The 27,728-nt window shown below is 45.0% G+C and overlaps 3 protein-coding genes and 2 long non-coding RNA genes across 18 annotated transcripts in view; 2 read left to right on the top strand and 3 right to left on the bottom strand.

The window, feature by feature from the left end:
• Window positions 1-707: 707 nt before the first annotated feature.
• On the top strand, window positions 708-1,151 carry LOC142883982 (uncharacterized). The gene is made up of 2 exons (XR_012926102.1): window positions 708-841; window positions 910-1,151. It is a non-coding gene; the product is annotated as an uncharacterized LOC142883982 (long non-coding RNA).
• Window positions 1,152-1,915: 764 nt separating this feature from the next.
• Window positions 1,916-14,453, bottom strand: LOC142883981 (ceramide kinase-like). Of its 3 annotated transcripts, none has more exons than XM_076019347.1 (14): window positions 14,359-14,453; window positions 13,142-13,364; window positions 8,600-8,776; window positions 7,237-7,359; window positions 7,006-7,131; window positions 6,675-6,741; window positions 6,083-6,228; window positions 5,837-5,911; window positions 4,857-5,009; window positions 4,324-4,429; window positions 3,463-3,542; window positions 3,147-3,352; window positions 2,339-2,565; window positions 1,916-2,231 (listed from the first exon to the last, which is right to left on the bottom strand). In XM_076019347.1, the coding sequence occupies exons 2-14, from the start codon at window positions 13,275-13,277 to the stop codon at window positions 2,141-2,143; spliced, it is 1,713 nt and encodes a 570-aa protein (XP_075875462.1). In that variant the 5' UTR covers window positions 13,278-13,364; window positions 14,359-14,453; the 3' UTR covers window positions 1,916-2,140. The 3 variants fall into 3 exon arrangements, with proteins under 3 accessions (XP_075875462.1, XP_075875461.1, XP_075875460.1); XM_076019346.1 differs by lacking the exon at window positions 14,359-14,453 and adding an exon at window positions 14,059-14,243; XM_076019345.1 differs by lacking the exon at window positions 14,359-14,453 and having other exon boundaries at window positions 13,142-13,504.
• A 535-nt stretch (window positions 14,454-14,988) lies between these two features.
• Window positions 14,989-16,381, bottom strand: LOC142883979 (DNA polymerase III subunit epsilon-like). Its single transcript, XM_076019343.1, has 3 exons — window positions 16,229-16,381; window positions 16,039-16,087; window positions 14,989-15,720 (listed from the first exon to the last, which is right to left on the bottom strand). The coding sequence occupies exons 2-3, from the start codon at window positions 16,085-16,087 to the stop codon at window positions 15,188-15,190; spliced, it is 582 nt and encodes a 193-aa protein (XP_075875458.1). The 5' UTR covers window positions 16,229-16,381; the 3' UTR covers window positions 14,989-15,187.
• LOC142883980 (uncharacterized) lies at window positions 15,674-18,934 on the top strand. Its single transcript, XR_012926101.1, has 2 exons — window positions 15,674-15,808; window positions 18,905-18,934. It is a non-coding gene; the product is annotated as an uncharacterized LOC142883980 (long non-coding RNA).
• LOC142883978 (unconventional myosin-IXAb-like) overlaps window positions 18,872-27,728 on the bottom strand; it is a 99,766-nt gene continuing 90,909 nt past the window's right edge. For 6 of the 12 annotated variants that reach the window (XM_076019329.1, XM_076019331.1, XM_076019340.1 and 3 more), the window contains 11 exons: window positions 27,499-27,560; window positions 26,720-26,912; window positions 26,033-26,161; window positions 25,818-25,923; window positions 25,293-25,424; window positions 24,812-24,935; window positions 23,473-23,526; window positions 22,491-22,511; window positions 21,985-22,187; window positions 21,197-21,336; window positions 18,872-20,672 (listed from right to left, as the gene is read on the bottom strand). In XM_076019329.1, the coding sequence (XP_075875444.1) occupies window positions 20,281-20,672; window positions 21,197-21,336; window positions 21,985-22,187; window positions 22,491-22,511; window positions 23,473-23,526; window positions 24,812-24,935; window positions 25,293-25,424; window positions 25,818-25,923; window positions 26,033-26,161; window positions 26,720-26,912; window positions 27,499-27,560 (1,556 nt within the window). In that variant the 3' untranslated portion in view covers window positions 18,872-20,280. The remainder of the gene's footprint in view (window positions 20,673-21,196; window positions 21,337-21,984; window positions 22,188-22,490; window positions 22,512-23,472; window positions 23,527-24,811; window positions 24,936-25,292; window positions 25,425-25,817; window positions 25,924-26,032; window positions 26,162-26,719; window positions 26,913-27,498; window positions 27,561-27,728) is intronic. The other 6 variants (XM_076019332.1, XM_076019334.1, XM_076019335.1 and 3 more) reach the window with 3 other exon arrangements.

Genomic DNA, 27,728 nt, shown 5'->3' with positions numbered 1-27,728 from the left:
TAACTGTTGCATAATTAATGCAGCTGTTGCAACCATCATGAGGCACTGCTCATACGCTACCAACACCCGGAGGATTGTGAGACACTGTGCATAAATAGGGGGGGGGTGGGGAAACATCTCGTCCAATAGCATGTTAGCAGTTAGCTTCACAGTTAGGGAAGGAGAGACAAGGAAAAAATGGCAGACACGCTGAACTCTGTCATAAATTGCAAAATGTAGATGAACAGCCTGAGGGCTGTTCAGTCGATTGTGACCAGTCGACCTCACTGGTGCTGCCGGCCAGACTGATGATCCGTCAACAGACAGCTGAGCTGAGGCTTCGCAGGCCCACCAGCTGCCCCGCAAACCGAGGAGGTGTTGGACCTGCGGCTCGGCGCTTCTGCCAAATGAACGGCAGAAAGCTACACGGTTGAACCCTGTCTAGTATTTGGTTCGGCTTAGAAACACAAAAGAAAGCTGATTGTGACCGTTAATTTTTTTTTTTTTTTTTTTTTTTTTTTTAAACAGACAAAGAAACGCCATTCGTCGTGACTGTTCCCTCCCCCTTCAGTTTGAGTCCTGCTCAATGTGAGCAGAGAGGAAACAGAAACGGCTTCCACGGTATCACGGCTCCAGTGCCGATACTCGACTTCCTGTCAGGTCACAGCAGATGAAGATAATTGGATTTCCCCATCTATTGATTCTTTTTTTTTTTTTTTTTTTTTTTTAATATAAAGAAGATGGAAAAAGTCAGATTATGGATGGTTTTGCTACCTTTACGAGACCGTGCGCAGTGGACGGGGAGCTACACACGAGCTACAGTTCAGTCCAAACAGACGTTAAGATTTTAGAACGACTTCCTGTTTGAAAATCACCACTGGACCGCTTGGCATTAAAAATAAAACCCCGCCTTTGTCACGGTGCGGTGAGCTGGTCAGTTATTTCAGTGATCCCCACCTCCTTTTGACCTTTGACCTCTAAACAAAAAGCTACATGTGTCTACTGCGGAGCTCTTGTTCAAGGTTGCATATGTTCAGATCCTAGTTTCATTTTAACAATTACGACATTCGGCTTCCTTAATCTTCAGCACAGAATCCATTGGAAAATAACTCAACTGCGGAAAACTAATACTAATAACCAAGCTAATGTTGCACAGAGTTGTGTTTTTTTTTTTTTAACTATAAATAACAATAGATTGTGGTAACAGTGATGTCATGTATATGAGGCGATTCCATACTTTGATCTCAATGTTTGTTCCCATGTTGTCCGACTTCATATACAGTTCACAGTGTGACGGGAACTTGGTAATCCGACATATAAGGTTAAATATATTATGATGACCTGGTGCTGGCAAAAAGAAAGCAGTGAAACAATGAATTTTAACATTCATGTTTGTCTTTCTTCCAATATACTGGTACACTACTGTTGTATTTTTTCAAAGAGAACCCAAAGGATCCCAGTCTGTGCTGTACGACGTCAGTCTGATGAGCCCGGCTCGGCCGTGTGCAGGCCGTGTGGATGAAAGCGCAAAACCAGATTGCTGCCTCTGACGTGCGCGAATCGACGTCAGTGCACACGGACGCAGCAGCGTGCACGACATTTACCTTCTCCAGAGCCGAGTGAGAATAGAGAGAGGAAGAGGAGGAGGAGGAGGAGTCAGCGCCTGAACCTCCGCTAGCTGCTTCCTCTGCATGAGGTGCAAGACTGCTGGAGTATGGCTGTGTTTCACCCAATATGGTGTGCATGTGTGTGTGTGTGTGTGTGTGTGTGTGTGTGTGTGTGTGGTCATCTTTAGGGAATGTAACATAAAACTCCACTTAATTCACCCAAAAATAATTTCACCGCTGGCGCCGCTGATGCAAATATTTCTAAGTGTGAATGAACTTGTGATGATCCGCTGCAGGATGTGCGTGTGCCTACTGTAAAATGCATATAGTGCAAATACGCTATTGTTTATTTGCTAGCCTAATTGAGAGCTAAATAAATACAAGGTGTTTTAGGAGTCGAGGAAAGTCAGAGTCAAAACAACGAGCGAGAGTCAGTCCGAGTCGAGTCGAATGGAGAAGGTCGCGGAGACGCGATGACTGGGTCCAGGTCAACTGGACTCACTGGGTGTAACAGAGTGGAGTGTGTTGGGGGGTGGGGGATCACATGACTGGGTCTAGAGTGCACAGGGGTTGGCGTGGTCGTCGCTGAACACCGCCGGCTCCTCGATCCCTCGGGCAAACAGCTTGATGAGCCGGCAGTGAACCCTGAAAAACACCAGAGGTAGTCGTTCAGTCCACGTGGGGGTTTACCCCCCCTCCCTTGTGAACAGTTCAGCAACAGCCAATCAGAAAGCGCGACACCCTTGCCGTACCTGACGTCGATGGCCGTGTGGTTGAGGATTTCGCCGTCGCAGTTCCAGCTGCTGTAGGCGGGGGCGCAGCCGCAGGCCGGGTGGTCCCGGCAGATGTGGCTGAAGATCTGATGGTGCTTGCCGCTGTCGCGCAGGTCCAGCAGCTCCAGGTCCGAGTCGCTCTGGCAGTGGCGCGGGGTGAAGCGGAAGCGGCGCACTCGGTGCACCTCCACGAAGGACAGGTCGAACTGTTGAGAGGGGGGGGGGAAGCAAACAACCGGCTCTTTGTAAAGACTTTTGCTCTAAAGGTGTGAAAGGCACTGAACGGTGTGGACAAATATTTTCTATTTATGTAAAATATTCAAATTCTGTCCTAGTTTTTTATTAATTATTAAAACAACAACAACACAAAAACACTTAAAGGTTGTGTAAAGTTATTCAGATTTAGCAATTTGAAGATGCATTCACCTTAATTCAAAACTACCTGTATCATATTTAATATACTTAATTTAAAAAAAATAGATATTTATAAATAAAATATTGGGCATTTATTTTGCGGGACATACAATGCAAGATAATTCAATCATTTTGTTAATAGACATGATATAAAGTGGGCTAGCGTTTTGTTGATTTTTGGGAAATAAACTTAGGCCGGGACTTCATTACAAGGAAAGAAAACTGTGGTCTCCGGGAACGAGCGGGTGATTTTCAAACTGGATTTTTCCGGATCCTGAGACTCCACCAGCCTGAGAACCAGCGGGTGATTTTTCAGACCCAGCCATTGACTGGGAGGCAAAGCGCACAACGGCAAAAGGCATCTTGGCTCTACCTGGTCGTCTTTGCTGGTGTGTCGCAGCAGGTGCCTGAGGAAGTCGAAGCGGGAGCACTTGCGCACCAGGATGAGGTCGGTGGTGCCGTCGGCCAGGTGGGCGGCGGGCGAGAGGCCTTTGGGGCTGCGGGGGCAAGCGCAGCTCATGCTGGCCGCGTTGATGGCCAGGAACTTCCCCCTGATTGTCCTCCACTCGCTGTTGCTCTCTACAAAGGAGAACACACACACACACCAGGCAGCAGTTCACATGTTTTCTGCCACTGCCCCCTGCTGGCTGAAAGGTCTGCTGCAGTCGCTGGAGGCGGAGTGCGCTCACCTCCGTCCGACGCTTCGTCCGCCTCGTACCGCTCGGCCGTCTCTGAGCGGAGCTGCCCGTTGTGATGACAAACCACACAGCTGGCGATTCACAGGGAGAAAAGGATGTGAATGGAGCTCATTATGACTGCTGGCATTAAACTGTACAGTCACCAACACTCAGCAATAAACACTCAGACTATCCAGTCTGAAAATTCAGCATCCCTTTTAGAATTTATTACTACTTTATTACTATTTCTGCTGCTGCAAATATTAACGCTTATTTACGTACATTTGTGCTGTGCTTTACTGGCCACTGCTGCTTCAATGTGAAATACAACTTGGCAGCCTATAGTACAGAAGCAGATATCGAATCCGGGGCTTTGAAAACTGGCCTATTTCTGGACGCTGGTTTTAAAAATAAATCTTATCCTTTGAAAAAACAAACAAACAAACAAACAAAAAACCCGGGGAGGCTGCATTCAGCCACTACGGTGGCTGAATGCTCAAGACTCACCTGACTTCTGTTACTTTCATTTACTTGTCTTGTCTATTAGCCTTAAAGCCTGTTGTCTTTGGTGCCTTTTCAGGTCATTTTGTTCCATGCATATTTTTATATGTCTTTTTATTCCACTGTCTTATAGCTTCAAGATCTTTTTCTTTATTCTATAGTATTTTAGCTGAGTTGTTTGGATTGGTGGTTAGCCGTGTGTGTTTGGGGGCAGAGGGGAGGGTTTTGATTGGCTGTTGAATTTTGATTTTTAATTTTTGAGTGCAAGAGCCTTGCATTTTTTATGTCTGAAAGATTCTACACAACTAAAGTTTGATTGATTGATTAAAAAAAAAAAGTGACATAAGAACATCAGCGGAGGATCTGGCTTACCCTGAGCGACACCTGGCAGCGTCCCTGGGCGTGCCTATGACGTCTCCGGCGGGCAGGTAGGACACTGTGCCTTCATAGTAATGATGAGTCAGGAACATCTTCACACCTGCAGCAAGTCACAGTGTCAGCAGGGGGCGGGCATCAGCAATGAGCCGCGTTCACACCTGTCAACAAGTGTACACTTCGACCACTGTAGTTGTCTGTCAACATTAGTGTAAGTTGTGGTTTTCATCAGTATTATTCATAACAGAAAAAAGATTAAAGGGCATTTAAAATAGGGCTGGGATTCCGATTCAGACGGCGACGATGCAATTAATTGCAATTAATTGAAAATCGTGATTTATCACGATTCATACTGTGTATCTATATATATATATATACATATATATGAATTCTTAATTGGCAATGTCATAATCGGGATTAATCTAAGAATCTTTCTTTCTTCCCCACCCTTAATTCTAAAGTAGCTGGGACTGTATTAAATGTAGCAATAAAAAGTGACAGATTTCCCTTTCAGTGGCCCAGTGAACTACCTGAGAGGTCGTATCTGGCCGGTCCCATCCACCTCTTCCTCTCGCTGTCGGTCAGCACGTCGCCGTAGAAACCGTAGCCCAGCAGGGAGACCGAGTAGCGCAGGAAGGAGTTGTTGTGGTGCACCGAGCACACGTCCATCGGCTGCGAGTCCCCTGCGCACACGGCCACAAAACCAAGGCTTTGTACCAGAACCGAAAGCAGCGCACGCAAGATAGTGGCTGCAATATATCACCGGATTATGTGGAATGAGAACGCAAATAAAAAACGGCTCTTCCGAATTATATGGCGAAAAATGGCATTGATGACAAAACCGAAATAGCAAATGAGCTCAGTGATTTTTTTTTTTTTTGTAAATGTAGGCCCTCGTCTTGCAGCAAACACACCAACAATTAAAGATAATGCAGATGAAAACACAAAATGGATAATGTGGACTGTATTTCTCTTGGTAAGATAGAAAAAGTACTAAAATACTGAATATTGTAAAAAAGTTGTGACTCTGTAGATACGGCTATGATATTAGTAATAAATATAATTGAATTGGTTACTGAACCATTTACATACTTTTGCAATCTATCATTTTCAACCAGGGCTCACAGCCAAAGCAATTCCACTTCGTAAAAACTGGAGACTACGGACCAGTATTCTTGCTTCCACAATTTTCAAAAAAATGGCAATGAACCGGAAGTTCATCGCTCATTTTGATGCAACTACTTGGTTTTTACAAGAAGCTGGACGTAGAAAAAGAAACGCAACATGCACCACCTTTGCATTGTGGAGAACATTAGTGCTAGTCGAAGTGTTTCCAGCAGGTGGGTTGTTGAAGAAAGTCACACTTCCGGATGGTTAATTTTGGAAAAAGACTCATAAGTTATTTATTCAAGGTATGAACTGATGCTATCATCTCCTTTTTTTCTTTTTTTTTTTTTAACTTAAATGGGTGTTCTTGTATTTAGACGTCTACCCACGTGCCGTGACTCACCCACTATGACGTGCAGGGCCGAGGTCACGGGGTCGTTGGTGCCCACGGTGGCGAAGCAGATGCAGTCGGTGGAACCTTGAACAAAAACAGACAAATTGGGAAAAGAGTAAAGAACGCGCAGCGCAGCGCCGTGACGTGACTCAGTCTCGGAGACAAAAAGAAGTGGAGGAAATAAAACTGTGAGTCACTGGAATCGCTTCCACTGCCAAAACGAAACCATCCAGGACCTTTGCTTGCGAGCCTGACCTGCCGGGATGATGCCGATGCGAAGGGAGCAGGGAGACAGAGCTTCCTCCGGAGAGTTTGGGTCCACGCCGCCGTCCGCCTGCGTCCTCCAGACCAGGCCGTGGATGATCTCGCTGAACATGCCATCCCCTCCGACACACACCACCCTGAGCGGGAGAGCCAAAAAAAATAATCATCAGTCACCGGGTGGACGGAGGCGTGCGCGGTGGAGGAAGCTGGCACAGAAATCTATTTTTAAGGGAACTAAATTTAAGGTTTGTTTTTTGTTATTTTGGTGCTGTATGTGTCATCATGAAGGTTTTTATTGAACTGCAAAGTTTTGTCCAGCGAAAGGTTCAGTTTTAGTCATATGACGTCCACTTTGATCGTCATCTGTCGCAGACAAAAATAGGAACCTCCAGCAGGAGCTGTTTTGCAACTTGAAAGTCTCCAGACTTTCTGAAAAAAGGAACAAGATAATAAAATCTTCCTCTTTCTTCAATTCTGGGGAGACTGAAAAGTGAATCGTACACCTTCGGGTCCCCTGTCAGCTAAACTGGTTCCCTGCAGTGCTTTTATTGTGAAAGGCCACTCAATGATTTGATGCTCTCACCCGTCAAGCTCCTTCAGCTCCGCCTCTTTCCTCAGGTGATCTCTGGCGTGGTTGGCGTACTCGGTGACTGCAACGCACAACGGGGACATTATGGTGTGTGCATAATTTTTTTTTTTATCCAATTAAATCACGGGGACGCGCACATGCGAAAAAGTGTTTCCATGACACTACTGCGATATATTTTCGAAGTTTCAGTGTTTCCATTACCAGTTTTTAATTGCGATATTTAGGTTTCGCGCAATTCTCGGGGTGATGGAAACGCAGCTACCGTGATTGACCTCGGATGGGAGGAGGAGCCCGAGAAACAGGAAGTGGATTGGCCAGGACCTACCAATCACGTGTGTGTCTATCCCCGCCTGGGCGAACAGCGGCGCCACCTTTTCCTCGTAGATGCGTTTTCCCTGCCGCTTCCCGCCGTACGGGTTGATGTAGACCAGCAGGCGTCGGGGTCGGCTGGCTGGAGGAGAAAACAGCAACGACAACGACAACAACACAAAAAACAGCGTCACCGGGAGAGTCCCTCCACAATCGAGACACGTGTGTGGCGGCGGCGTGCGCGTACCGATGGCGGCGAGCTGCTCCCGGATGCTGGCGACCCAGTGGCGACGCAGAGCCTCGTCCCGGCAGGCGAAGGTGACCTCAGCGCACCGCCAGCGGTGGCGATGACACCTCTCCACGTACGACACTGGCGGAGGGCAGACGCACAGCGGAGGGGACGCTTTGAAAACTCACCACTCACTGATTTTTCACGACGCCGCGGCCCTCTCAATCTCACTTCTTGGAACCTCCCCTCGGCTCCCCTCTCACGGTGGCGAGAGCAAACTCTTCACACCAGCGTTTCTCAACTGGTGGGTCGCGGATCCAGAGGTGGATTTTAAAATCCGGTCAAATGTTTGGACGCACCTGTTTCTTCTTTATCTTTACTATTTTCTACACTGTAGATACACACTGAAGACATCAAATATATGACCAAGATATTTGACAAAAAAAAAAATCAAATACTTAAATATGTTTTGTTATATATATTTTATATGAAGGGTGGCTATTCTAAATCATCTAAAATATAAAACTTGTTTAAGTTATTTCACACTTTTCAGTTTTTCAGTTTTGATGACCAGAGTGACAGTCTACAATGTAAACAGCCATGAAAATGAAAGAAAAACCCTTCAATCAGAAGTATGTGTCCAAAGATTTGACTGGCAGTCTGTGTATATTTATGCAGAAGAGTTTGGCCGTTTAATTTGCCACAATTCAATTCAATCATTTCAATGAATTATATATTAAACATGATAGAAAGTGTGCTGGCGTTATTGGTTTTGTGGAAAATTCCTGAGTGCTGGGGAATAAATTTGGGCGGCGACTTCATGATAAGGAAAACAACGTGGCTCCTGGGACTCCACCACCAGCATTGTATTTTCCCACTTGTGTTCGGCAGGGACTCCTCGAGGTTTGTTACTCCTCGGTTTGATCAGTTACCACTTTTGTGGCTCTTTCCAATCTTTGAAGCGACGTAATTACAAAAAGGAGGCGTTCAAAAAACAAAAAAGGAAGTTGGTCGGGGTTCTTTCATGCGAGCGGGGATTAGACGTACAGCATTGTTAACACGCTGCCCGAGGCGCCGTGCGGCTCCCCAATAGAGGAGACATTGTGCTTGATATTTTACTAAATGATGCACACATGCTGCCTGCTCTCTCTCTCTCTCCCTGCCATTAATTCTACCCCACCTCGCCCTCTCTCTGCCATTTCCCACACATCTCAGTACCAATGCAAACTTCAACCACTCTCCTTTTCACTGTAATTAAACCAATAGTGAATTTAGTGGTGTGACCGCCGGTGAACCTGAGAAAATGCCCGAGAGCCGAACCGCTGAGTGAGTCACGGGCGTGTCTCGTGTCGGCTCGCCCTGTCACCCGACGTGTGTTTACCTGTGAAGGCCTGCCTGCAGCCCTTCCCTTCGCTCTCCTGGATCTTTTTCCAGCTGCCATCGTCCCTCCGCTGCCTCCTGCTGCTGCTGCTGCTGCTGCTGCTGCTGCTGCTGCTGCTCTCGTCCTCCTCCTCTCTCACAGAGATGATCTCTGACACTGGCACACTGTGACACACACCTGTCCACGGACACACAGAGACACACACTTCAGTATAGCACCCTAAAACAATATTATTATTGGTTTATTACAGAAGCGTATTGCATTTGCTTGGGAAAAAAAGCTCTGTTTTTCGGAATAATCTCTTTTTTTCTGTTTTTCAGACTAATTTTCCCCCGTTTTTTGCAGTAATTTTTTCAGCCCTGTTTTTCAGGGGTTTTTTTCTGAATTATCGTGACACTTTGAAATCCTGCAAGAAAAGCGTTTGGACCAGGATTCCGGTGCATCCGCCTCCAACGGCGCCAACAGCCTCCTGATTGTCTTTTGTGTCCGCACGTAGCCAGCCCGAACGCATTTCAAATGCATCACCTCGTATCCATGGAGCACGCCATATTTGTCCAACTGATCCCGTAGAAACATGACGATGTCGAGGAGATCTGAATGAGCTTTCCCTCTGAACAACCGCAAAGTCCTCAGGTGACTGCGTAAAGTCCACAAACTAATGGCAACACCGTCTATGTGACTTAAAGACGGGGCCGTCTCCCGGTGTCTTAAACCAGACCCAGGCCAAAGTCAAACTTAAATAAACTAAACAAACTGGCCATGTATGCTTCCATTCAATCCAGCTCTCAGTAACGGAATGGATGCGATTGTTTCAGATGCTCTCTAAACTTGGGGGGGGGAGGGTGGGGGGGGGGGGGGGGGGAGATTAGTCCGAAAGATAGAAAAGAAAACAGAAACACTAGAGAAAAAAAATTACCCCAAAAAACAGAGCTTTTTCCCCCAAGTAAATGCAATACGCCTGCGTAGTTTATGCACAATAAATTGGACATAAACTACATCCAATAAATTGGACATAAACCACAAATTCCTTGCCATTTATGAAGAAATGTCTCGACTTTTCTATGAAAAACGGCAGGAGCGACACGAGGGAAAGAAAGCCCGCAATCAGCCGAGCTTCTCTTCCACTCGCCACACTGCCGGAGCTGGAGCAGAGGTAAAGCCAGGGTCATGGCTGACAGCTGACTGGGGAGCCATAAAAGAGGTCACGTGACACAACAGGTCACGTGACACGACAGGTCACATGACCAACACGGTGGCGGCCGAGGCTGTCGGAGCTCATTTCAACGCAGCGCGAGAGTTTTTCAGTGTGTTTGAAAGCCCGCGTCTGAATCTGTGCGCTGCAGCGTTTTGTGCAGGAATTCCTGTGTAAATAAAAAATAAAAAAAATAAAGTGCTGCTGCGTAAATGATAAACTAACACTGACGGCCAACTCAGCCAAAGTTTGACTGAGAATGGGGGAGACAAAAAACTAAAGTGCCAGCGTGTGCTTGAAGATGAAGAATGGGAAGGAACTGCGCAGAGCTGTACTGCTTTCCCATTGGCCAAAAAGATTAATAAAAAAAAAAAAAAGTTTAAAGCTGCAGACAAAGGTGAGGGCGGTGGGAAAAGGGGACGCGGCTCAAACAGCACGGCGATCGGCACAGAAATCGGCTCAGCTTTCAGTGGGAACAGCAGACCTGGGCTGACCCTCTCATTGACACCATCTCAGTTACAAATGCATGTGTGTGTGTGTGAGAGAGAGAGAGAGAGAGAGAGAGAAAAGAGAGAGAGAAAAGAGAGACATGTATCAGTAATCTCGCTAAGCAGGCCAAGAAGTTGACACTAAAAACATTGTTCTTCTGTCCTGCTGATCGTAAAGAGCCGTGCGGGAAAGAAGCCAGAGGCCGACAGCAGGTCGACCTGTGTTCAACACAAGAGGATGACGAGGGACGAGTCTGACGACTCTGCAAGTCTTAGTGGGTGATTAAACACTCATCTGAACATGTTTTTCTTTAGTGGGGAGGAACAAAGTCTGAGTGGGAGCGTTCCGATTTGCTTACACAGTGACATTCCTGGAAGCGGCAGCACATTACAAGCTACAAACTACAGTTTCTCAAACTACTGAGGCAAACTACACATTGAAAGGGGGAGAAGTACGCATGTTTCTGCTACATTTGATGACGATGCAAACAGCACTGAACAGGAAATCCACAATCTTCTATGAGTAGAGGAGTTATATTCCAAAATGTGATTTCGAGTGAAATTTTAAAGTAGAGCCAATACAAGCATGAGAAGTTACAAACAGCAGACTGCTGTTTACATGTCAACAGCAGTCTGCATGTCTTGTTTATTCAAATAAATAAATCACATTATTTTGGAACACAAGTTCAAAGCCACACACACACACACGCGCACACACACGCAGTTCTGCCATCAAACACTGAAACATGTTCAAACTGCAGCGGCGCCACTTTCAGCAGGTGGGGTGGCCCACTGCATTATGGGAGCATGAACTCCTCCTACCTGCATGCAGTCGACCAGGGAACAAAGGAGCACAAAAGCCTGCGGGAGAACCACAGCGTTACCAAAAAACACTCCAAAAGAGCAAAGCGCAGGCAGAACATGTGGAGACGCATCTGAAACCTTCTTCCTCTAACCAGGGATGTTAGCGATTAATCGATTATCGATTAATCGTCTATTAAGAATTTAATCGATTAAATTAATTTTTTTACACAGGGTTTTTAATTGTTAAATGCCGTGGTGTATACCTGTATACCTGGAACAAGTTACTTTTAAACAACTTTCAAAAAAACAAACAAAAAAAAAGAAAAAAGAAAAGTTCAAATGTGACCCATTAGAATTCAACTTAAAGTCAGAGGATAAATGTTTAGGGTGTTAATCCATCGATAAGGTCAATCAACTCACGATTAATGAATGAACTGAAAAGTTTGGACAAAGTCATCTGGAAACAATGCAAGTTGAATATAATGGACAATGATGTTTGACCTAATTGTCGGATTTGCTTATTTTGTAATGTGTATCTTCCTTTTTTTTTTATGGCAGAAATATTTAGTTTTTCGTCAAAACCTCATGAGAGTGAAACACTGAGGCGGAAAAAAAAAGTTGAATGTAAAAAGTTGATTGTGTGCGACGTGTTGTTCAGAGACAAGGTCCAGCACGTCTTTTATGAAGGACATTATGGGCTCGAGAACACTGTAAAGCCATGTGACAGCTGACTAATGATTGCATTGTGTTTGGCCTCTGAATTTCGACATCTTCCGGCTCTCTCGGAACTTCAAGGGCAGCGTCGTCTCAACAACAAAAAATGACGAGTGTGCTAAACGATGAGCAGAGCTTGTTTCCCCCCTCTGCTATTTACTGAGACCAGAAAAAAGAAGTTAAAAGTGGATGTGACGCCACCATGTGTATCGCGTGACTCTTTTTATTCTAATTAATTAATGTCCCAAGAGACGACACGAGCAGCAGCAGCCGCAGAGAGATTACAGGGGGAAAAAGTGGAAGCAGCTGGAATGTTTTTTTGGGGGGGAACGTGTAACTCGACGGTGTAATGGTGAAGCTCGGTTCTGTAATCAGTCTACCAGCATGACGAATGCGGTTAATATATACAGACTAAGTCATAATGCAGTTGAATCTTTTAGTAACAATGACACAGGTGGAGGATGTTGACAGTCTAATACAGTAGTGATAACTATCCTTCTAGTTATCCCTCCATCTAGACTCCATCAAAACCAGGCATGGGCAAACTACGGCCCGGGGGCCAAATGTGGCCCGTTAAGCTTTTTCATCGGGCCTGCCAAGTCTGAAGAAATTATATTAATAGTAAGTAAGTACTCAAATGGTTGTATTTCATCAATTGTTTCTGTGTTTTAAGAGTCATTTCAATAAAGAGCTAAATTCCGACAGACGTTTTGCTGCAACGCTTTTGTTTTCAATGGACATTAAAGCACGCGTTTTCTGCACATTACATGCTGTATTTTTTCTCCTATAAGGTGGGTCACCAAAACACTCCTTCCATGTGCTCCTGGTCCACTCTCACATCTTACAACCCATTGTGGCCCAGAGGTCAAAAAGTTTGCCCACCTCTGATCTAGACCAGACTCTAGATGGATTGGTGGAAAGCTGGCAGCCACATCCCTGCTTATTCACATCAGCGATTGCAAAAGTTGCATAAAGTCCAGACGTGACAGAGTCTGAGTTTATCACTGTGCTGCGCTGCGCTTTGGCCTGGAACTCCATACTGACCTCCACATATTCTGTTTCCTCTCAGATGCTGTGCCTTATGTAAGCGGATGTGTCACTTAGTGCCACAGGGCGAGTTTGGCGAATCATTGTTCGGGACATTGATTAACGTCCAGTTGAGTTGAGTTTTTTTTTTTTTTAAGACACGCAGTCCACAACGTGTCCTTGCCGCGTCCTTTGTTTATGCCGCACGATGTCGCGGTGTGTTTGCAGAAGCAGGGAAAAGAGAGACGGACAGACAAGAGAGCATACACAATGTAGGTGCGAGACGTACCCACACGCAAGCAGACAAGCAGGACTTACTCGGTTTGAAGGGGTGGTAGACTGGGCTGGAGACCCGTCTCTTCCATGTGAGCAGGGAGCAGCTGAGGCTCACGTCGTAAGCCGTGTTTCGGACGCGGAGCTCGGACAGCAGCAGCTGCCTGGCCGGCCTCTCCATCAGGAGTCCGTCCGTCCCTCCGTCCTACGCCGTCCGACACCGTCCTTCAGCCGGCCGAGGAGGCAGTGGCAGCCCCTGTAAGGTTATCTCTGGCCGAGCATATTGTAGTTCCGTGTTTTTTTAGACGTTCAGATCCAAAGAATGAACACAAAGCAGCAACGCTTAGCCTCTGCGGATGTGTAGCCGTCTAGCGGAATCCAGCTCGGGATGTTTTTCCTCAGATAGCGGTTTCTTACCGGAAGTAGAACGTGCGGCGTTCAAATGACTTTCGGAATTCAGAACATTGACGATTTACTCGTTGTCTGCCCACGATTACGCAGATGATGATGATAAACTACGCATAGAGGGATTAATACTACGCATATAAAGCAAAGTATCGTCAACAGAATCAAACTGCAAACATCAAAAGCAAAGGACTAGAGAATGAAAAATAACCCTTTATCTGCAGCTTCAGATAACAGTCAGCGGGAAACATTCACGCTAATGTTGAGTTTGCACGGGAGGGAATTTTCAAACCTGTCCCTGGTCACTCTTGTACTGCTCTCATTTTCTCTACATCTAGTCTTCAGGCAATACACTGAATTTGATTTGATCGTCTCCCCATACGTTTTTATTTTTATTTTTATTAAAGATAACTTTGTGTTCTGCAATTTTATTTAAAAATATATGGCAACATGAATAGTTCGTCGGTAGTAATATAGGGAGACATTTATTACCTTCATTAAAAAAAAAAAGAATGAATTAATAAATTAATGCTATTTCATTAGCCGCACATGCCTACCTCAGTCGAATAGACCCAAACAAAAGCTGCATTTTACTAAATTATTTAGCATTGGTTTCCTTTACACAATGACATTACTTTTATCCCAAGTTTTTTTTTTTAAAGCCGCTTATTAAACGTGTTTAATATCATAAAGCCGTTAGCACCGTCACATTTTTACTCAAGTTTTACTTAAGTTTAGTATTATGAGGGCCTTCCCCGCCAGTTTTATGAGCTTGATAGATTACGTCAAGGCTTCTGACTTTGCGTTGCAAATCACTTTGTATCACGTCGGTTCCTCCTTTGACGTGCGTTTGCCACCCCCATTGGCGTTTGGATTGTGGCGGAAAGCAGCCACCGGAAGCACCGTTGGCTTCTGGAACGTGTAGTTCCTTTGATTTGCGTTACAGCGAAGGCTTATGTATAGAAAACTCCTCCTAGCGCCAGCCAGCAGGTGCTTGTCAGCCGACGGTTGTCATGGCAGCGGTGCATCGCGAGCGGACGGCCCGCTCAGTTTGAGGAGGATGTTGTCTTTTCTCAAGATGCCAGCCGCATGTGCATCTAGGTTCGTTTTGTCTGCACACGAGCTCAAACAACATGTTCTACAACAACACCCGCCGCTCTCACGGGAGCAGACGGCCTCTCCTTTCTTATCTTCTATTCTCGCGCGTAAGGCTATGGTTTTCATAACATACTCAGCAGTTGCATAATAGTAAGCAGTAAGCTCAAGATGTTGATTTCCCACTAGCAGTAAGTTTCAGTAAGTAGATAACTTTCCCACAGAGGATAATTGCTTCCTTACTTTATAACAGACATGACAGACTACAATAGTGACTTGCATCAGCCCATTTAGCCCACGCATCAGAATTCTGAGATACTTATGTACATGTGTATCTGTTTTGAAAATAGTAAATTTTGCATGAGTGCCTTAAAAAAAAAAAAAAATAAAACTTGTTTTTTTTTTTAACTCAATTTTTATTTTGTTTGCAAATTTATGTTTGACAAGCACATTCATGTTATCATATAACATATATAATCTAATTTAATTCTATGAATATTTAACTGTGCAAAATATCTCACTTTTTGTCACTAGTGCAGTCACCAGTTACAACCAATAACCGGTTTTGCCAATTCACCTTTGTTTCGAAATCTACACTCTGGTGATAAATTCAGAGTAGGTGCTTCTTGCAGGATCCCAGGTGTAGAACAGCTCCTGCAGGACCCTGGCATCTTCCACTGCATTGTGAGCGCCGAAAGCTCCCCCGAGGAAGCGGTTAACCAGTGATGACAGAGAATAACTTGTCAGCCCAGGACAGACTCTCTTGCTTAGCGGAAGTGTGTCTAAATACCCAGGGACCATCCGCTGGAACTGAGGCCAGACATCAGGGAACTGCTGCTGCAGGACTCTGGTGAGTATCACCCAGTCAAAGAATTTCGCATTGTGGGCAGCCAGCAGCACAGGAACTTGGAAAGACCGAATGTAAGCCAGGAAGGAGGTGAAGACTTGTCTAAGAGGAACAGTGGCCACAGGAGTCTCGTGGAGATAGAGGCGTCCTTCACGGACGGAGAGGCCTGTGACTTTTGTCGCGTCGTCAGCCACTTTGCCGGAGGGCATGGTGTAGGCGTTAAAGGTCTTATCTCCACAGATGGCTGACAACTGGATTATTTCACAATCTCTTATGTCTGAAAGAGAAAAAGATTTATGGAGCTGAGTCACTAAGATCAGAAAGTGGAGGTGCTACACTGTTTCTTGGTGGTTTGTGTGTTGCAGGTAATCAAAAAACTTTTTTTTTATTTTATTAAATGTTCATAATACTGTATGTCCTTTGCCCCCGTACTACTTTAAAAAAAAAAAAAAAAAAAAAAGAAACTTTTACGTGAGCACATAAAACTTGGAAACGCTCACTTAAAAGTTTCACTACTTGAAATGATAACTTTCAGGCTGATGAAATAAATAAATAATATGTATATATCTATATATATATTTGAAGTGAACATTACTTAAGCCAGTGGTCTCCAGGTCGAAGAAGATGATGCATTGATGAGACATCTGTCATAAAAAAAAAAAAAATATATATATATATATACATACAGACACAATTAGAATGTGAGGTGCGCATTAAAAATTACACTTGAAGAAACGGGCATACTGACCAGATTAAGGAAAGAAATAAGCAGGATTTGAACTCACCTTGGGCAGTGCGTGGTTTGAGGTGTGGATGACGGGACTGGGGACTGATAGGAAACTGTGGGAGGGAGTGACTGTGTACAGAGAAGGAGGAGCGGGAGAGGCAATACAGAGAACAGGCTACTCTGCTTTCATTTTGGTAGAAATGAAACTGTTAATCAGGCTTCTGTAGAAAACTGGTTTGCCCACATCCTGTGGCATTTCTTGGTTGTGTGCAGGCCATGATACCAAGTTACAAGAAGAAAACCAAAACTGCTGGTTGAAATGTAATTTCATCTATTTTTGAGGAGGTGGATGGACTTCACCCTGCTGAAACTTGCTGTCCCCACTGAAATATAAGCTCTAAGGTTGGATTTGGACAATTGAGTATTGAGTAATGCATAATTGGCTAATAGTTATTGTCCGTGATAAAGATAATTACAAATCTGATAGAAGCAGCACAGAAGACTTGGTGAACACCTCTTCATTTTCCTGTGACATGAAACTGAGGGGTAGTGACGGAAGTATACATGCGTCACCACAATTTAACATATAATACACACAATATCTTCTGAGAGTGACTTGCCTTTTCAATTGCGATGTTTCAAATTTCAAATATGGCCAGTTATAAAATAAAGTGTGCGCTGCCTTATGCAGTTACTGTTTAGGTATCTATCATTTGAAATGACATGAATGTTTATGGTAGAATTAAATCATCATGTATCTGAATTTTTGAAAAATATTATGACATACATGTTGACATTTGATACTTATGAGCATTTTTTTTTAATATGTCACTACTTATGAAGAGTGTGATGTCCTACATTAAATTTTAAACTTAGTAATATGCTGAAGCGTTCCACAAGCAGACAGACAGATATGAACACAGCTTGAACTCACCGTGGACGGGTTGAGGTTCAAGGTGCGGTTGATGATAGCTGGTAGCGAAACCTGACACAACTGAACAGAGATGTAAATGAGTGACCAATGAAAAGCTGTCAGATTCTTTTTCAACCACACTTTGTTCTCAGTTCATTTATACTGGCAGGGACCCAAGTTATGTTCCAGAGAGAAAAAATAAAGTTATTGTTTTTTGTTTTTGTTTTTTTTTACTCGTGTGAATGTTGATGGCAGCTTTAGGGTGAAGGCCTCGATCAGAGGGGGAGAGAACAGCTGGTCTGGAACCAACACAGTGTGAAATAAACCGAGCGTCGAACCTGCAGCCATGGCTCAGCTAGCGGGGCGAAGTTGGTTTTAGCCTGAAAGGCTGCGTGACAGCGGACGCTCACTCAAAACACCTATTCTGACCGACCAGTGATGAGGTTGCAGAAATATTTGAAAAGAAACGAAAACGTGCTAAATAGATTCTTTGTCGCGTGAACTCAGTCACTCCAAATTCATTTGTTATTATTGTTGCACATTTACTGGGAAGCAGCATCTTCTGTTTCTTTATTTTGGCTGTTGTTGGCGCCTGTTAGTGACGCCCTTTTAAGAGAGCATCAAAGAGCTATTTATTTTTTCATTGGTTTCATTTGTCTTCTGTTATTTTCAAGGCCACCACATGAGACCCCTTGGCACCCCCTTGGTGTTTCAATGGTTGGCTGAAACACCAACCAGAAGCCACGACTCAAAACACTTAACTCATCCTTGTTCCGCTGCAGTTTTTTTTTTTTTAATAAGCAGATGAATCTCCCTATAAAGTCTTCTTTTTTTATTCTCACAACCATAGACATGTTTGCATCATTAAAAAAAAAAAGAAAAAAGAAACAAAACACAAATTGCACCTTATATTTATGACCATATCCAGAGTGGGCGGCGACAAAGACGAGCCCCCCCCCTGCCTCGTTTTGTAGCACAAAACATGAGAGAGCAAGTGTAGTCTGTTAAATGTTGTCATGATTAATAAGTAGATAATGAATCATACACAGGATAATATATCCTTTCATATAACAGAGTCTTTTCAACCAATGTACACCCAAAAAGCATAAATAGTACATACACTGTGTATAAAAGAGGAACAAAAACAACCAGAAAAAGCAGAGCATGCTTTCCAGTGACAGGTACATTCACTTTTTTTCACTTCTTTTCTTTTTTTCTCTTGAGGCTGACAACCACATTATCAGCCTCGACACGTATATAAAGTCCATCCCATCAAACATCAATCGAAAGACATTTGACCTGAGATCAGATTTCACCTTCCAGCTCAGATTTTTTTTTATTTTATTTTGTTTTTTTAATTTTTCGTTTTCTTTTAAACAGGTCTACAGTTTGCGCTCATGTAAAAAGTTTGAAAGCTGCTTTGAAACCAAGATCAGCACAGTTTCTACTGGAGCGTCCAGCTCCGGGGGCTCGAGGGAGAGAGTGGATCAATACAGATTGTGTCTGTGAGATCGCAGCTGAAGCATCTGCTCGACGAGAGCCGAAAGTGAGAAGAGGAATAATAGTGCAGCGATTACAACGAGACTGGATTGGCGTCAAAGCTACTCAGTTGGCTCAGAGAAAAAAAAAAAAGTAATATGACAAGTTTCAATACTGCGTGGACGAGAACACGGAGAGAGAGAGAGAGAGAGAGTTTTTTTTGCAGGAACATGTTGAGGGTCTGCGTTAGTTCGCTACATGTGTTTGTCTGCTGAACAGGACAGACTGCTGAGTGCTACCTTTTTCTTGTCTCTTTCTTTCTTTTTCTTTTTTTTTTTACAGCCAGAGCCGCCAGAGGAGAGGATGGAAGAGCTGGGAAGTCAGGAGAAGCCTCCAGCGTGGCTCAGAGGACATCGTGGACGGTCTAAGAAGATGGATGGATGGATGGATGGATGGATGGATGGATGGAGGGAGCTTTCAAAGGGGATGCAGTGAACTCGCACCGCCGTGACTCGCAGGAGGTCAGAGTGGGTTTCAGTGTGACTTTGGCGGCAGGAATATCACCACTGGTGCATGCAGTGATGCGTCACCCGGATCAACGGCAATTCGCCGGAACGGAAAAATGTAAACCATGAATCAGGAATGACGCAGTAACACTGATCATTGTGGGGGAAAACAAAAGCACAAAAAAACAAAACAGAACAAAATAAAACAACAGGAGCTTTCAGGAGCAGCACTGCGAGAGCGGTCAACGGCTTTTCCTTCAATTTTTTTTTTCTTAATAGCACGAGTCAAGGACGTCCAGAGGGAGCTCAGTTCATTGAAAAACAAAAGAGAAAAAAAACAAACAAACTGAAAACAGTAACCGAGAAAAACCAGCACGTGAACGACTCCAAGCGACTTCACTTTGTAAAACAGGACAAAAGAGACAAAATCTGCAATAAACAACCCAGAAACAGCACCGCACCGTCTCTCTATGTACATCTTCCTCTGTCATAATAATAATAATAATAATAATAATAATAATAATAATAATAATAATAATAATAGTAATAATAATAATAATAATGACGCAGCTGTGATATATTTCTGTACAGTCTCTACAAAGTGACACTGGAGACGCGGTGGTGGACGCAGCACCCCGACAGCTGCTGCGTCTCATGTAAACGTGAAAAGCAGCTCAGCTCGGCTCGGCTCGGCTCGGCTCTGGTGACGGACGCGGCCCGCGCCAGCTCAGCTAGTATGGCTACATCTCTCCTGCCACCTTCTCACAGGCTTCAAAAATAAAGACGGGCCTCTTAAAAATTTGGCTTTTGCAGTTGCGCGGTTTCTCTCCGTCTCCCCCACGCTGTCTTTCCCTTCTCCTTCTCATTCTCCTTCTCCCACGCTCTCACCTGGACGATGCCCCCTGGTGGTGGGGCAGGAGAGGCGCGAGACGTCGACAACAACCGTCTCGGCTGTTTCCCTATCAGTCCTGGTTCCGTTCTCCATCCCGTCTCTCTTTTTTCTTCACAGCAGTCTGCTTCGACCGGACCAGAGGGGAAGGAGGAGGAGGGTGGGTGGGTGGGTGGATGGGTGGGTTGGTGGGTGCCGAGGCACGACCCATGTACCATGCAAAAGCTCGGACTCTCCCTCCACCCTCCTCCCCCGTCCTACGTCCTCCTGCGTTCAACAGGCAACGGCTGGCATTCTTCTTCTTCTTCCAAACCCGGTCGGCTTCACACCATGAACTCATTGCTGCCGTACAGAACCAGCTGCTGCGGCCCCGAGCTGAAGTCCGACTCCCTCCGGTGGCTGCCAGAGGGATCGCGCGGCGAGCTGCGGCTCAGCCGGAGCCTGTGCCGGGTCTTGCCGCCTCTCTCGCTCCCGTCGGCCTCGGCCAGCGGGGCCCCGAGGCCGCACGAGGTGAGCAGGGGCCCCGAGGACGAGGAACGGAAGCGGTAGTGAGGGGCGGGGGAGCCTGAGGCGTTGGAGGAAGAGAAGGAGGAGGAGGGGACGTAGGAGGAGGAGACGGTGGAGGCGGAGTCGGCGGAGTCCTGGGAGTCGGGCTGGCGCCGGAGGGCCCGTCGACACTTGGCGTCCGACTTTCTGGGGCGACAGGAGCCGAACTCTGCGGACGGAGAGACGTTGGTGAAATGATACCGACACTCACAGGTCGTCCTTCAAGCTGCGTCAGCTGATCGATCTGCTACATCTTTAGCTCCCTTCTTATTTTCCACTCAACTGTAAATCTGATCGTGCCACACTGAGATTGTAAAGCGCTGAAAGTGTTATAATCGACCAATAGTTTACGATTAATTAAAGGTTAAGTGTGTAATATTTGGAGATTCTGAAGAAGAAACAGCAACATCAAGTGGTTACATTTTAGATTGCAGCGTCTTTCACTCCTCTCTCTCCCAAGCCTGCCAGTGAACTACAGTGGCCTTTGCAACCCAAACCTGGATACCTTCACCACCTTCTTCTTCGTCGGTTTATTTAAAGATGCGAGCAGTTCAGTTTAACTACAATTCAATGTCCTTTCTCTTGTGCAGCCAAACCAAAAACGATGGATGTCATCTCAGCTCACAACAAAATGTAATGAAAAAAAATTCTGAGGACCTCTAGAAACTTAGAGACACACAAACACACACTTACCAGCAGGCTCTGCACAGGCTCCCGGTGGTGAGCTGATGTTCTCCGTGCTGTCCGCCGTGCCGATCGAGGCTTCAGACTCGGGAGTGTCATCGTCTGACGTCCGCGGCTCCAAGATCAACATCTCGTACGTCAGCTCCTCCCTGGTGAACACACACGCGCGCACACGTACAAGCAAATAAGAGTCACAAGGCTTAACGTAAATCTTTTTTAATGCCTACATCAAAAAAAAATGTTTTTTGTATTGTGCTTCCTGTAGATTCTTTGATTTGGGAATATTACTATGAACTACAAATACACAGCTGACTACGATTGAGAGATATAAAGTAGAAATGCCTGACAATAACAGAGTGCTAATGATGACAAACAAAGTTTTGTTTAGTAAAATAATACTACCATATAATGTGATAATAGTAGAAACTGAACAATCCTGTATCTACATTTGGGTAATATACACTACCAGTAAAAGTTTGGACACACCTTCTCATGCAATTACTTACTTTCTACACTGCAGATAGATACTGAAGACATCAAATACATGAGCAAGATATATGTAATTATGCAGCAAAGAAAAACACGTTAAATAACACTAAATTTCCTTTTCATGAAAGGTGGCTATTTTGAAGAATTTAAATATAAAAGGTGCTTGAATTATTTTACACTTTTATTGTTTCCTACATCCTTCCATGTGCGTTCATAAGTAGTTTTGATGTCTTCAGTGAGAAACAGCACCTGCACAACAACCACAGCGGCAAACAACAACACTGAAAGTGTCAAAGGTGCCACCCTACTTCTCTTTCTGCAGACTCTCGATCTGCTCGGTGAGGATTCGCTCCTCCTGCTGCATGGCCAGCTGCTGCGTGTCGTTCACGCCGGCCGCCTCCGGTGCGTCCTCCGCTCCCACGCACTCTCCGTCCGTCGCCACAGGGGGCGCCCTGGGGCTGAGCGGCGGCGAGGACGCGTGGCTGCTGCTTTGCCGGACGCGACTTTTGCTCTGGGAGTTAGGACACACACACACACACACACACACACACACACACACACACAGAGCCGGATCGTCAGCTGAAGTTGTTGTTTCCATTGTTGTTTTTCACTGGACAGCGACGGTTGAGGATGCACAGAGGACACACACGGAATGTTCCGACAACATACGAGAAACTATGCCGTGTCACACACGCGCGCGCGCGCGCGCGCACACACACACACACACACACACACACACACACACACACACACACACACACACACACACACACACACACACACACTTACGACACGCAGGTGTACGTCGCGTTACCTTAAGTTTAGCTGTGTTAGGCTGTGCGTTAGTAAGTTACGAAGCAGAAACAGAGAGCAGAGTGTCACGTCAGATTTCAGCCGACTAAGAGCACTTATTAATTCAAATTAGCCAAAGAAACAAAAAAAAAATTGATGATAAACTAGCTAACTACAGTACTAACAACTTAAGAAATCTACGCTCTAAAATATTATAACAGCGATTCACGACCATACAATACGACAAAAAAAAATTCGGCTCAAAATGAGAAATGACATACAGCTCTACAGTCTCTTCTTTCCACTTCAAATGTGTACTGCAGTAATTGTAGTAGTAGCTATTTTACAGGTATCAGTGCTTTACAGGGTTATCTAATGTTAGTGTGGTGTAAATATATATACGATACACAAACGTGGCTTTAGTTTCTTCAATGCAATATGTCAATACATATGTTAAATATAAATATGTATAGGAAATCAGCACAACACAAAACTTTATACGCCAAACACAATTTAGTTCACGCAAACAAACTAGTGATAAAAAGCTAATCGTAAATTCCAATACCTTCATTGGGAATAAATGCTTCTTACAAGGGTTTTAGCTAAAGTGTTGGCACTTTTCTCAGTGTACGTCACCATATCAGTGGCCTTTTATACAAGTAAATAAACAAATCATTTCATTCCCTGATTGAAAACATCTAACAGAAAAAGACCAAGTCAAGCCTGAAGCTATCAGATTTCTACTTTTACCCCACCATTAGTTTGTCTCACTGTGGTGGTATCCGACATTGTCTACACAACAGACTGACGGCCAAACAAAATCTGGACTACACAGTCAACACGCAGACAGACAGGAGGCCTGACAGCCTCCACACTAGCGGCGTGGAGACAAATGCGACGAGCGCTGCGACTGGATGTGACAGACAGGATGAGTGGACGGTTCAGGTCGACGGGACGGGACGGTTGCTGGTGGTAGGGAGGCAGTGGGGAGGGCGCATACGTACCGGGGTGGCAGTGCGGGTTATGCTCATAAACCTAACAGCAATTAGTACAGGTTTCTGAAAGGGAGGGGCGGGGTAAGGAGGGAAGGAAGGATAGAACAGGGTTAAGGAGCTGTGATTGTAATCAGGTGGTCAGCATGTCTGGACTTGGTGAGTTTGCAGCTTGAGAACGTCTGTGAATCGCCAAAGCCGTGTTTGCTAGCAGGAGTCGGGACTGCAGGCTTCCAAGTATAGTGAGAGGTCACGACACGAAGGCTGCGTTCAGACTGCAGGCGAATCTGATTCAAATCAGATTCCTTCTTAAATCTTAAATTTTTAGGTGAGTGTTTTCAGCAAGTGTCCAAATGGGATCTGGCTCTGTTCAGACTGGGCCACATTACTGACCTATCGAGACAGGTTGCTGTCCAAATGCCATTTGAAACTACCTCCCAAAGGTGGTTTCAATCCGTTTGGCATCGGATTTCATGTGATTTGTGACTGTTCAGACTACAAAAGAGGAATCCAGTTTCAATCTGGACGGGCTAAAAATCAGAGTTTGGCTGGCAGTCTGAACGTGGTTGAACAAAGCGCCCAGCCGGACTGAACTCAGCGTCACTGAACGTAACGAGTACAACAGGTCACTTTTGCACAGATTGATCTCTATTTTACTTTGCTACTGCTGCAATATGTATATTTTTAGGACATTAGGCGCACTCAGGATTCACAGATCACTCGTATGAACCTATTTGAAACGCAGTCTTACTTTTCATTCTATGCGCGAATGTCTGTTTATTCCTCTAAATTGAAAAAGTACACCGCTGTGAGAACATCCTGCTCTGACTGTGAACTGATGAATATTGATGTGAGGCTCAATTATGAAGAAGAAAACATTTAAATATTCATATTTACACACATTTTCAGATCTTTTTTTATCATCCCAGACTCCACTGGAGCATCCTCACGCAATTAATTATCCAAATGAAACTGGCATATCTGCATAAAGCAGCATATGTAACTCTCTGTTTGCAGCATCCTGCAACCTCGCTGAAGGTTTTCTCCTAAAAACTGATGTTTGTTGTGATTTCCACATTTGGATAAAGGGACTTATCGGTTCCTTGTTGGGTCAACAGGGTAATAAGTCCGGGGATGAAGGATGTGAGTGAAGACGGAGGGATGACTTTCTGCCATGGCCGTGGTGAAGCCATGCCAGCTGCTGCAGGAGCTGCGAGCGGCAGTGTCGGCGTTCAAAACAACAACGTGAGGAGAACGAGTAGAAACAACAAGCACGCCGCCGCATGTCCGTCAGGCTGCGCTAACGACGCCAACGGCCCCAGACTGAGGGTCTGTCTCGTGGTCGCCTTACCATGGACCTCCTGATGTGGGTCAGCCTGCTCTTGGCTTTGCTCTCGGCAAACTCCAGGCTGCTGATGTCCTTCAGACGAGCTCGGTACTTGCTCATCTGCTCGTTGATCACCAGCTCCACACACCTACGAACAAAGAGAGCCAGTCAAGAAGGAATGCATGAAGACCTTGTGTTGAAAGAGCCACGCAACTCATGTAGAAAGCATACTGCTAAATTCTGCTTGCAATTCTCCCAACAAAAAAAGTAGCAGAAGACAAAAGACAAAGTCGCAATTAACAAAACAAAAACTTCCAGTAAGTGCATAATTGTGGCTGACATTACCCACGTTATAATGAAAGACACAATATTAGGTACTGCATCAAAATGTAAGCAAATTGGGACACATTGCTTCAAATGATAATAAAACCGTCGAAAATTGCACCAAAAAAAAAAGAAATCCAAATAAAAATCAATCAAGCTACGACTGGTTTGTGTGACGTACGCTGTGGTTTTGCCGATGTCCTGCACGCTCAGCAGCGGGTCGATGGTGTCGTGGCAGCGGAGGACGCACGGGGCGAAGACGATGGCGAGGGCGTTGGCCGACATCCTGTTGGTATCCTCCTGCAGGGCGATCCTGAGACACGGCGAAGGAGGAACAGCAGTGTTTTTATACAGATGTCAACCCTGGTAGTTTTCATCGGTCACACGCTCTCACCATTGAACGGAGCAGACAGGGTGACTCAGTGTTTTTTTATGTGATGGGTGAGGGGAAAAAAAACACAAAGAAACCCTGAGATACTAAACAGCCTCACACATACTTTAAAACGGTGCTTCTCCACGTTTTTTGTTTCTAAGAAAAAAGGGAAACCGCACACAAAGCCGTGACCCAATGGAAACAGCTCCGCGACCCACTTTTGGGACGCGATCCACCAGTTGAGAAACGCTGTTTAAAACACTGTTCTATCTCGTTTCGAAAAACCCGGCCGGGATGAGGACAGAGGCTGCCGATCACGATGTCATCGCGCACCTGACCAAGTGGAAGATGAGGCGCTCCAGCGTGCTGAGGTGAGTCCTGCTGAGCTGGTCAATCACCGAATAAACTCCCCGGATGACCTCTCGCTTGTCTGGCTGACCTGCAGAGGAAATCAAGTGCGCCACGTTAAGTCTCGGTAACTTTTCCCCTTTAAGAACCAGGACTCTGCGGGAAGAAGGTCGGTGGGGGGAAATGATGGATGAGCTTACCCATGGCCCTGAGGAACTCCTCGTAGAGTTCAAAGGTCATGAGAGGGCTGGGCAGGTCGCGGAGCCACTGTTTGAGGACGCTGGCGATGACGTGGATGTTGTAGTCGTCCAGGCTCACGCTGTTAACATCTGGAAGGGGACGATTCGGTCAGGTAAAGGACAGCTTTCTTTCTTTCTTTTAAATTTTTTTAAAAAATTTTTGGGAAGGGACAAGAAGACACTAAACAGTTATGACAGAAATCTTAAAGGTCCTGCATGTAAAATTTGGCTTGATTTATGATTTTTGTATTGGTGAAAGGTTAACATGCTGCCCTTAAATACATGAATAAGAGTGTTTGCTCGTAGCACAATAAAAGTCATTTGGTTTTCCTACCCTTAGAACGGTTCTCATAAATATAAGAATAAAATAGAGCAATAAGGGTCTTGATCCATCATTTTTAAGAAAACCAGCCTGACAGTGCCCTAAATATGAAATGCTAAAATTCCAAGCCTTTTTTAAAAATTTTACACACTGGACCTTTAATGACTTGGGCACAGCAGCGGTCAAAAACAAAAAAAACAAAAAACAAAAACAGAGTCTAAGAGTAAATAGGAACTGACAATGTGAACACAGCCTAGCAGTAATAATATTAGTTGATTCATTTTTGTTTCACCACGTCGGTGTCGGAACGTCCCGGTCAGCCTCACCCGTGTCCAGGCCTTGCCGGAGTTCCTTGATCTTATTGGCCGAGCCCGACTTCCTGTAGATGCCCTCCGTGTAGAGGCCGTGCATCTCGATGTAGTTGATGAGCTTCTCCACCAGCTGGGGCACCATCCGCTCCTCGCTGGTCAGCCGGGACAACTCCACGCCGAACTGCCGCGACGACAGCTCCGGTTCGTACTGGACAAGTCAAGAGATCATCCCGGAAGGTAAATATGAATGATGGTGGAATTTTCATTTCAATAAAGGGAACGACCGGGTACAGTTTGTCACCGCTGGCTATTTATTATTAATAGCCGGTGTAATGAGGGCTGTGCAATTTTTTTTAAAAAATTTTTTTAAGCTCAGTGTCACAAATAAATAATACTAATACTACCATAATAGATAAAAAAAAAAACATTAACACAGTTACATTTGTAATATATATTTAGTTCGTTATTATCTAGTCATTTGTTATTTTAGCACTCGGCAAGATGTGAAACATACACATTATTTGAATTACTGTTTCTATGATCTCCAACCTGCTCTGACCCCCCCACGGCATAAAAAAAATAATCAAAAAATGAAATGCATGCAGAGTATATAAACAGAATGTAAAAAAAAAAAAAAAAAGAAGACATCACTGAGGACAACAAACCACAAAACCACAACACAACATGTTTTTTTTCTCTAGTTGCACTTTATGGCTATTCTAAATAAATGGCCGTCTAAACACTGGTTAAATGCAAAAAAACAAAAACACAGACAAAAATACAACGCCACCTACCTTTTTACTGCACTTGGTGGTCATCTTGGAGCAGCACTTCCTGTGGCAGGCGTAGCGGCACACTGCAAAAAACAGACACAGGACTGCGAGTCACACCGAGGGCGTCCGCTCAGCCGTGCTGCTTGCCGACGATGACTGAGCTGCAGACGGCAACCGAGTTGGGATGTGAAGCCGGCCGCAGCGAGTGGACGGAGGACACACTTGCGAAAGCGGAGAAGGTTTCTAATCTA

The sequence above is a fragment of the Nelusetta ayraudi genome, unplaced genomic scaffold (genome assembly GCF_046127955.1).
Source record: "Nelusetta ayraudi isolate G7.1 ecotype Tasmania unplaced genomic scaffold, CSIRO-AGI_Nayr_v1 ptg000009l, whole genome shotgun sequence".
Lineage (NCBI taxonomy): Eukaryota > Metazoa > Chordata > Actinopteri > Tetraodontiformes > Monacanthidae > Nelusetta > Nelusetta ayraudi.
This window is presented reverse-complemented; position numbering and strand designations above follow the sequence as displayed.

What these genes read in the sequence shown, in the direction of transcription:
- LOC142883981 (XM_076019347.1), bottom strand. Translation starts at nt 13,277, where the DNA reads ATGGAGAGGCCGGCCAGGCAGCTGCTGCTGTCCGAGCTCCGCGTCCGA. An exon ending in GAGCTGAAGGAGCTTGACGG is followed by an intron (nt 6,229 to 6,674) that starts GTGAGAGCATCA and finishes TCTCCCGCTCAG; the next exon opens with GGTGGTGTGTGTCGGAGGGG. An exon ending in CATCGGCATCATCCCGGCAG is followed by an intron (nt 5,912 to 6,082) that starts GTCAGGCTCGCA and finishes TTTTTGTTCAAG; the next exon opens with GTTCCACCGACTGCATCTGC.
- LOC142883979 (XM_076019343.1), bottom strand. Translation starts at nt 16,087, where the DNA reads ATGTCTCATCAATGCATCATCTTCTTCGACCTGGAGACCACTGGCTTA. An exon ending in CCTGGAGACCACTGGCTTAA is followed by an intron (nt 15,721 to 16,038) that starts GTAATGTTCACT and finishes TTTCTCTTTCAG; the next exon opens with ACATAAGAGATTGTGAAATA.